Source organism: Salvelinus namaycush, unplaced genomic scaffold, assembly GCF_016432855.1.
Source record: "Salvelinus namaycush isolate Seneca unplaced genomic scaffold, SaNama_1.0 Scaffold1117, whole genome shotgun sequence".
In the NCBI taxonomy this organism is placed as follows: domain Eukaryota; kingdom Metazoa; phylum Chordata; class Actinopteri; order Salmoniformes; family Salmonidae; genus Salvelinus; species Salvelinus namaycush.
This window is the reverse complement of record NW_024057806.1, coordinates 59,495-70,000: the sequence shown is the minus strand read 5'-3', so window position 1 is coordinate 70,000 and position 10,506 is coordinate 59,495. Positions and strand designations below refer to the sequence as shown.

Genomic DNA, 10,506 nt, shown 5'->3' with positions numbered 1-10,506 from the left:
ACCCTAACCTTAATCTCCTAACCCTAACTCCTAGCCTAGCTAACGTTAGCAAGCTAGCTGACAAGGTAAAAATCTGTCGTTCTGCCCCTGAACAAGGCAGTTAACCCACTGTTCCTAGGCCATCATTGTAAATACGAATTTGTTCTTAACTGACTTGCCTAGTTAAATAAAGGTTAAATAAAAAATAAAATAAATACATTTTGCAATATTCGTAACATATTGTATGTTTTGAAAATTCATAACATATAATACGAAATGGATGATGGACAACCACAAATGAATACATACCATATGAAATAAAACATATCATATTAAATGGAGTACACAATAATATGAAATGCTCTGAGACCAGGTTCAGATAAACCTGTAATACATTAACATATATCTCCCTACCTGTGTATAGTCTAGTATATGTTGGTGTCTCTGTTTGGCGGTGGCGACCTCTGTGTCCGTGATGGCCTCTCGCAGGGCCTGCTGGGTAATAAGTGCATCCAGGTCCAAGACAGACGACATGCGGCAGTACAGACTCATGCACTTCTCCTTGTATGCACTGAAATGGGCTGGAGAGAGAAATACATACATAGGAATATATACTGAACTAAAATATAAACACAACTTGAGCTGAAATAAAATGCAAAGGAAAGGGGGATACCTAGTCAGTTGTACATTCAACTGAAATGTGTCTTTTAACCCAACCCCTCTGAATCAGAGAGGTGCGGGGGGCTGCCATAATCAACATCCACGTCTTCGGCGCCCGGGGAACACTGCCTAGATCCCAGACATTTTGCATATGTACAAAAAGCTTATTTCTGTCAAATGTTTGTTCACACATTTGTTTACATCCCTGTTAGCGAGCATTTCTCCTTTGCCAAGATAATGCATCCACCTGACAGGTGTGGCATATCAAGAAGCTGATTAAACAGCATGATCCTTACACAGGGACAGTAAAAGGCCACTCTAAATTGTGCAGTTTTGTCACACAATGCCACAGATGTGAGGGAGTGTGCAATTGGCATGCTGATTGCAGGAATGTCCACCAGAGCTGTTGCCAGATAATTGAATGTTAATTTCTCTACCATAAGTCACGTCCAATTTAATTTTAGAGAATTTGTCAGTACGTCAAACCGGCCTCACAACCGCAGACCACGTGTAACCATGCAAGCCCAGGACCTCCACATCCGGCTTCTTCACCTGCGAGATGTTTTGAGACCAGCCATCTGGACAGCTGATGAAACTGAGGAGTATTTCTGTCTGTAATAAAGCCCTTTTGTGGGGAAAAACTCGTTCTGATTGGCTGTGCCTGGCTCCCAAGTGGGTGGGCCTATGCCCTCCCAGGTCCACCCATGGCTGTGCCCCTGACCAGTCATGTGAAATCTATAGATTAGGGCCTAATATTTCAATTGATTGATTTACTTATTATATCAACTGTAACTCAGTAAAAGCATTGAAATTGTTGCATGTTGCGTTTATATTTTTGTTCAGTATATATCAGAATGTCATGTTAACACTGTATAACAAGACATATAGGCTGATAAACATCTCCTCCTCCGCAGAAGTAGACTGGAGCGATTGCTATGATTGTGTTACTAAATTCTGTATTTTATGCTGCATTTGTCAACACATTTGTAAGAGACAGCGGCCTCAATGGGACCCTGAATAAATAAAGGTTTAATAAAATACATAAATATTATCCGAATATTATCAGTGTATAACAAGACAGTACTACTACTCTCTGGGACTAGTCTGGCTCTTTGGGGGGTCAGAGGTCGGATCAGCATGGCACTGTGGTACTCTGGAGCCCTCAGACAGAATTACTTAAAGTGTCCCTAGGGAATAGAGAGGAACAGAGAGGAATCTGTGGAATCTACAAAAACTGAACTAACAGAGAGAGAGGAACAGAGGCGAACAGAGAGAGAGGAACAGAGGCGAACAGAGAGAGAAAGAGAGAGAGAGAGACACAGAGAGGGAGACACAGAGAGAGAGACACATATAGAGAGGAACAAAGGCTAACAAAGAGAGAGAGAGAGACAGAAAGACACAGAGAGAGAGGCATATAGAGAGGAACAAAGGCTAACAAAGAGAGAGAGAGAGAGAGAGAGAGAGCGAGCGAGAGATAGAGAGCGAGAGACAGAGAGAGAGAGAGATATTTGATATATACACAGGGATAGCGAACGGAGAGATGGGTGAAAATCCATGTTTTAACAAGACGAGGTGGTTAACAGAAAGCAGTGGTCAGTGTAGACGTACCCAGCTCAAACATTTGTAGAGGGAGGTTGAGGAAGCCGGAGTGTGGTGTGTAGGGGTTGCTCTGTCCGGGAGCGGTACACACATCATCAGCTGCCGGCAGCAGCAGCAGAAAGGAAACATTATGACCCAGCTCCAACACCTCATGAGTGTAGATACGGAAGTGCTTGGCCTGCAATCAGACAATTAGACACACAGTGAGAATAAGAACAGGACCACACACAGTCAGAATAAGAACAGGACCACACACAGTCAGAATAAGAACAGGACCACACAGTCAGAATAAGAACAGGACCACACAGTCAGAATAAGAACAGGACCACACAGTCAGAATAAGAACAGGACCACACACACAGCCAGAATAAGAACAGGACCACACACAGTCAGAATAAGAACAGGACCACACACAGTCAGAATAAGAACAGGACCACACACAGTCAGAATAAGAACAGGACCACACACAGTCAGAATAAGAACAGGACCACACACAGTCAGAATAAGAACAGGACCACACACAGTCAGAATAAGAACAGGACCACACACAGTCAGAATAAGAACAGGACCACACACAGTCAGAATAAGAACAGGACCACACACAGTCAGAATAAGAACAGGACCACACACAGTCAGAATAAGAACAGGACCACACACAGTGAGAATAAGAACAGGACCACACAGTCAGAATAAGAACAGGACCACACACAGTCAGAATAAGAACAGGACCACAGATAGTGAGAATAAGAACAGGACGACACACAGTCAGAATAAGAACAGGACCACACACAGTCAGAATAAGAACAGGACCACACACAGTCAGAATAAGAACAGGACCACACACAGTCAGAATAAGAACAGGACCACACACAGTCAGAATAAGAACAGGACCACACAGCGAGAATAAGAACAGGACCACACAGCGAGAATAAGAACAGGACCACACACAGTGAGAATAAGAACAGGACCACACACAGTCAGAATAAGAACAGGACCACACACAGTGAGAATAAGAACAGGACCACACACAGTGAGAATAAGAACAGGACCACACACAGTCAGAATAAGAACAGGACCACACAGTGAGAATAAGAACAGGACCACACACAGTGAGAATAAGAACAGGACCACACAAAGTGAGAATAAGAACAGGACCACACACAGTAAGAATAAGAACAGGACCACACACAGTGAGAATAAGAACAGGAACACACATAGTGAGAATAAGAACAGGACCACACACAGTGAGAATAAGAACAGGAACACACATAGTGAGAATAAGAACAGGAACACACAGTGAGAATAAGAACATGACCACACACAGTCAGAATGAGAAAAGGACCACACACAGTCAGAATAAGAACAGGACCACACACAGTCAGAATAAGAACAGGACCACACATAGTCAGAATAAGAACAGGACCACACACAGTAGGAATAAGAACAGGACCACACACAGTCAGAATAAGAACAGGACCACACACAGTCAGAATAAGAACAGGACCACACACAGCCAGAATAAGAACAGGACCACACAGTCAGAATAAGAACAGGACCACAGATAGTGAGAATAAGAACAGGACCACACACAGTCAGAATAAGAACAGGACCACAGATAGTGAGAATAAGAACAGGACCACACACAGTGAGAATAAGAACAGGACCACAGATAGTGAGAATAAGAACAGGACCACACAGTCAGAATAAGAACAGGACCACAGATAGTGAGAATAAGAACAGGACGACACACAGTCAGAATAAGAACAGGACCACACAGTCAGAATAAGAACAGGACCACACATTGTGAGAATAAGAACAGGACCACACAGTCAGAATAAGAACAGGACCACACAGTCAGAATAAGAACAGGACCACACATTGTGAGAATAAGAACAGGACCACAGATAGTGAGAATAAGAACAGGACCACACAGTCAGAATAAGAACAGGACCACACACAGTGAGAATAAGAACAGGAACACACAGTCAGAATAAGAACAGGACCACACACAGTGAGAATAAGAACAGGAACACACAGTCAGAATGAGAACAGGACCACACAGAGTCATGCAAGCAGGCGCACACGTGTACGTATGCAGGCCGGCAGGCACACGCAAACACAGACACACTCACTCTCTAGGGCAGAACGCCATGCTATTTGTATTTATTATGGGTCCACATTAGTTTCTGCCAAGGCAGCTGCTACTCTTCCTGGGGTTTATTATGGATCCCCATTAGTTTCTGCCAAGGCAGCTGCTACTCTTCCTGGGGTTTATTATGGATCCCCATTAGTTTCTGCCAAGGCAGCTGCTACTCTTCCTGGGGTTTATTATGGATCCCCATTAGTTTCTGCCAAGGCAGCAGCTACTCTTCCTGGGGTTTATTATGGATCCCCATTAGTTTCTGCCAAGGCAGCAGCTACTCTTCCTGGGGTTTATTGTGGATCCCCATTAGTTTCTGCCAAGGCAGCAGCTACTCTTTCTGGGGTTTATTATGGATCCCCATTAGTTCCTGCCAAGGCAGCAGCTACTCTTCCTGGGGTTTATTATGGATCCCCATTAGTTCCTGTCAAGGCAGCAGCTACTCTTCCTGGGGTTTATTATGGATCCCCATTAGTTTCTGCCAAGGCAGCAGCTACTCTTCCTGGGGTTTATTATGGATCCCCATTCGTTTCTGCCAAGCCAGCAGCTACTCTTCCTGGGGTTTATTGTGGATCCCCATTAGTTTCTGCCAAGGCAGCAGCTACTCTTCCTGGGGTTTATTATGGATCCCGATTAGTTCCTGCCAAGGCAGCAGCTACTCTTCCTGGGGTTTATTATGGACCCCCATTAGTTTCTGCCAAGGCAGCAGCTACTCTTCCTGGGGTTTATTATGGATCCCCATTAGTTTCTGCCAAGGCAGCAGCTACTCTTCCTGGGGTTTATTATGGATCCCCATTAGTTTCTGCCAAGGCAGCAGCTACTCTTCCTGGGGTTTATTATGGATCCCCATTAGTTTCTGCCAAGGCAGCAGCTACTCTTCCTGGGGTTTATTATGGACCCCCATTCGTTTCTGCCAAGGCAGCAGCTACTCTTCCTGGGGTTTATTATGGACCCCCATTAGTTTCTGCCAAGGCTGCAGCTACTCTTCCTGGGGTTTATTATGGATCCCCATTAGTTTCTGCCAAGGCAGCAACTACTCTTCCTGGGGTTTATTATGGATCCCCATTAGTTCCTGCCAAGGCAGCAGCTACTCTTCCTGGGGTTTATTATGGATCCCCATTAGTTTCTGCCAAGGCAGCAGCTACTCTTCCTGGGGTTTATTATGGACCCCCATTAGTTTCTGCCAAGGCAGCAGCTACTCTTCCTGGGGTTTATTATGGATCCCCATTAGTTTCTGACAAGGCAGCAGCTACTCTTCCTGGGGTTTATTATGGACCCCCATTAGTTTCTGCCAAGGCAACAGCTACTCTTCCTGGGGTTTATTATGGATCCCCATTAGTTTCTGCCAAGGCAGCAGTTACTCTTCCTGGGGTTTATTATGGATCCCCATTAGTTCCTGCCAAGGCAGCAGCTACTCTTCCTGGGGTTTATTATGGATCCCCATTAGTTTCTGCCAAGGCAGCAGCAACTTTTCCTGGGGTTTATTATGGATCCCCATTAGTTTCTGCCAAGGCAGCTGCAACTCTTCCTGGGGTTTATTATGGACCCCCATTAGTTTCTGCCAAGGCAGCAGCTACTCTTAATGGGGTTTATTATGGATCCCCACTAGTTTCTGCCAAGGCAGCAGCTATTCTTCCCGGGGGTTATTATGGATCCCCATTAGTTTCTGCCAAGGCAGCAGCTACTCTTCCTGGGGTTTATTATGGATCCCCATTAGTTTCTGCCAAAGCAGCAGCTACTCTTCCTGGGGTTTATTATGGATCCCCATTAGTTTCTGCCAAGGCAGCAGCTACTCTTCCTGGGGTTTATTATGGACCCCCATTAGTTTCTGCCAAGGCTGCAGCTACTCTTCCTGGGGTTTATTATGGATCCCCATTAGTTTCTGCCAAGGCAGCAACTACTCTTCCTGGGGTTTATTATGGATCCCCATTAGTTCCTGCCAAGGCAGCAGCTACTCTTCCTGGGGTTTATTATGGATCCCCATTAGTTTCTGCCAAGGCAGCTGCTACTCTTCCTGGGGTTTATTATGGACCCCCATTAGTTTCTGCCAAGGCAGCAGCTACTCTTCCTGGGGTTTATTATGGATCCCCATTAGTTTCTGCCAAGGCAGCAGCTACTCTTCCTGGGGTTTATTATGGACCCCCATTAGTTTCTGCCAAGGCAGCAGCTACTCTTCCTGGGGTTTATTATGGATCCCCATTAGTTTCTGCCAAGGCAGCAGTTACTCTTCCTGGGGTTTATTATGGATCCCCATTAGTTCCTGCCAAGGCAGCAGCTACTCTTCCTGGGGTTTATTATGGATCCCCATTAGTTTCTGCCAAGGCAGCAGCAACTTTTCCTGGGGTTTATTATGGATCCCCATTAGTTTCTGCCAAGTTAGCTGCAACTCTTCCTGGGGTTTATTATGGACCCCCATTAGTTTCTGCCAAGGCAGCAGCTACTCTTAATGGGGTTTATTATGGATCCCCACTAGTTTCTGCCAAGGCAGCAGCTATTCTTCCCGGGGGTTATTATGGATCCCCATTAGTTTCTGCCAAGGCAGCAGCTACTCTTCCTGGGGTTTACTATGGATCCCCATTAGTTTCTGCCAAAGCAGCAGCTACTCTTCCTGGGGTTTATTATGGATCCCCATTAGTTTCTGCCAAGGCAGCAGCTACTCTTCCTGTGGTTTATTATGGACCCCCATTAGTTTCTGCCAAGGCTGCAGCTACTCTTCCTGGGGTTTATTATGGATCCCCATTAGTTTCTGCCAAGGCAGCAACTACTCTTCCTGGGGTTTATTATGGATCCCCATTAGTTCCTGCCAAGGCAGCAGCTACTCTTCCTGGGATTTATTATGGATCCCCATTAGTTTCTGCCAAGGCAGCTGCTACTCTTCCTGGGGTTTATTATGGACCCCCATTAGTTTCTGCCAAGGCAGCAGCTACTCTTCCTGGGGTTTATTATGGATCCCCATTAGTTTCTGCCAAGGCAGCAGCTACTCTTCCTGGGGTTTATTATGGACCCCCATTAGTTTCTGCCAAGGCAGCAGCTACTCTTCCTGGGGTTTATTATGGATCCCCATTAGTTTCTGCCAAGGCAGCAGTTACTCTTCCTGGGGTTTATTATGGATCCCCATTAGTTCCTGCCAAGGCAGCAGCTACTCTTCCTGGGGTTTATTATGGATCCCCATTAGTTTCTGCCAAGGCAGCAGCAACTTTTCCTGGGGTTTATTATGGATCCCCATTAGTTTCTGCCAAGGCAGCTGCTACTCTTCCTGGGGTTTATTATGGACCCCCATTAGTTTCTGCCAAGGCAGCAGCTACTCTTAATGGGGTTTATTATGGATCCCCACTAGTTTCTGCCAAGGCAGCAGCTATTCTTCCCGGGGGTTATTATGGATCCCCATTAGTTTCTGCCAAGGCAGCAGCTACTCTTCCTGGGGTTTATTATGGATCCCCATTAGTTTCTGCCAAAGCAGCAGCTACTCTTCCTGGGGTTTATTATGGATCCCCATTAGTTTCTGCCCAGGCAGCAGCTACTCTTCCTGGGGTTTATTATGGATCCCCATTAGCTTCTGCCAAGGCAGCAGCTACTCTTCCTGGGGTTTATTATGGATCCCCATTAGTTTCTGCCAAGGCAGCAGCTACTCTTCCTGGGGTTTATTATGGATCCCCATTAGTTCCTGCCAAGGCAGCAGCTACTCTTCCTGGGGTTTATTATGGATCCCCATTAGTTTCTGCCAAGGCAGCAGCTACTCTTCCTGGGGTTTATTATGGATCCCTATTAGTTTCTGCCAAGGCAGCAGCTACTCTTCCTGGGGTTTATTATGGATCCCCATTAGTTCCTGTCAAGGCAGCAGCTACTCTTCCTGGGGTTTATTATGGATCCCCATTAGTTTCTGCCAAGGCAGCAGCTACTCTTCCTGGGGTTTATTATGGATCCCCATTAGTTCCTGCCAAGGCAGCAGCTACTCTTCCTGGGGTTTATTATGGATCCCCATTAGTTTCTGCCAAGGCAGCAGCTAATCTTCCTGGGGTTTATTATGGATCCCCATTAGTTTCTGCCAAGGCAGCAGCTACTCTTCCTGGGGTTTATTATGGACCCCCATTAGTTTCTGCCAAGGCTGCAGCTACTCTTCCTGGGGTTTATTATGGATCCCCATTAGTTTCTGCCAAGGCAGCAACTACTCTTCCTGGGGTTTATTATGGATCCCCATTAGTTCCTGCCAAGGCAGCAGCTACTCTTCCTGGGGTTTATTATGGATCCCCATTAGTTTCTGCCAAGGCAGCTGCTACTCTTCCTGGGGTTTATTATGGACCCCCATTAGTTTCTGCCAAGGCAGCAGCTACTCTTCCTGGGGTTTATTATGGATCCCCATTAGTTTCTGCCAAGGCAGCAGCTACTCTTCCTGGGGTTTATTATGGATCCCCATTAGTTTCTGCCAAAGCAGCAGCTACTTTTCCTGGGGTTTATTATGGATCCCCATTAGTTTCTGCCCAGGCAGCAGCTACTCTTCCTGGGGTTTATTATGGATCCCCATTAGCTTCTGCCAAGGCAGCAGCTACTCTTCCTGGGGTTTATTATGGATCCCCATTAGTTTCTGCCAAGGCAGCAGCTACTCTTCCTGGAGTTTATTATGGATCCCCATTAGTTCCTGCCAAGGCAGCAGCTACTCTTCCTGGGGTTTATTATGGATCCCCATTAGTTTCTGCCAAGGCAGCAGCTACTCTTCCTGGGGTTTATTATGGATCCCTATTAGTTTCTGCCAAGGCAGCAGCTACTCTTCCTGGGGTTTATTATGGATCCCCATTAGTTCCTGTCAAGGCAGCAGCTACTCTTCCTGGGGTTTATTATGGATCCCCATTAGTTTCTGCCAAGGCAGCAGCTACTCTTCCTGGGGTTTATTATGGATCCCCATTAGTTCCTGCCAAGGCAGCAGCTACTCTTCCTGGGGTTTATTATGGATCCCCATTAGTTTCTGCCAAGGCAGCTGCTACTCTTCCTGGGGTTTATTATGGACCCCCATTAGTTTCTGCCAAGGCAGCAGCTACTCTTCCTGGGGTTTATTATGGATCCCCATTAGTTTCTGCCAAGGCAGCAGCTACTCTTTCTGGGGTTTATTATGGACCCCCATTAGTTTCTGCCAAGGCAGCAGCTACTCTTCCTGGGGTTAATTATGGATCCCCATTAGTTCCTGTCAAGGCAGCTGCTACTCTTCCTGGGGTTTATTATGGATCCCCATTAGTTTCTGCCAAGGCAGCAGCTACTCTTCCTGGAGTTTATTATGGATCCCCATTAGTTTCTGCCAAGGCAGCAGCTACTCTTCCTGGGGTTTATTATGGATCCCCATTAGTTTCTGCCAAAGCAGCAGCTACTCTTCCTGGGGTTTATTATGGATCCCCATTAGTTCCTGCCAAGGCAGCAGCTACTCTTCCTGGGGTTTATTATGGATCCCCGTTAGTTCCTGTCAAGGCAGCAGCTACTCTTCCTGGGGTTTATTATGGATCCCCATTAGTTTCTGCCAAGGCAGCAGCTACTCTTCCTGGGGTTTATTATGGATCCCCATTAGTTCCTGCCAAGGCAGCAGCTACTCTTCCTGTGGTTTATTATGGATCCCCATTAGTTTCTGCCAAGGCAGCTGCTACTCTTCCTGGGGTTTATTATGGACCCCCATTAGTTTCTGCCAAGGCAGCAGCTACTCTTCCTGGGGTTTATTATGGATCCCCATTAGTTTCTGCCAAGGCAGCAGCTACTCTTTCTGGGGTTTATTATGAACCCCCATTAGTTTCTGCCAAGGCAGCAGCTACTCTTCCTGGGGTTTATTATGGATCCCCATTAGTTCCTGTCAAGGCAGCAGCTACTCTTCCTGGGGTTTATTATGGATCCCCTTTCGTTTCTGCCAAGGCAGCAGCTACTCTTCCTGGGGTTTATTATGGATCCCCATTAGTTTCTGCCAAGGCAACAGCTACTCTTCCTGGGGTTTATTATGGATCCCCATTAGTTTCTGCCAAGGCAGCAGCTACTGTTCCTGGGGTTTATTATGGACCCCCATTAGTTTCTGCCAAGGCAGCAGCTACTCTTCCTGGGGTTTATTATGGATCCCCATTAGTTTCTGCCAAGGCAGCAGCTACTCTTCCTGGGGTTTA

General features: G+C 46.3%; 1 protein-coding gene across 1 annotated transcript in view; it reads right to left on the bottom strand.

Annotated features, from left to right (window-relative positions):
- Nucleotides 1–393: 393 nt before the first annotated feature.
- The window catches only part of LOC120035863 (ankyrin repeat and fibronectin type-III domain-containing protein 1-like), a gene marked incomplete at its 3' end in the record, with an annotated part of 60,795 nt that continues 50,682 nt past the window's right edge, over nucleotides 394–10,506 (bottom strand). Inside the window, exons 15-16 of the mRNA XM_038982322.1 lie at nucleotides 2,248–2,416; nucleotides 394–560 (exon numbers count right to left, since the gene is read on the bottom strand). Coding sequence (XP_038838250.1) covers nucleotides 394–560; nucleotides 2,248–2,416 — 336 coding nt within the window. The remainder of the gene's footprint in view (nucleotides 561–2,247; nucleotides 2,417–10,506) is intronic.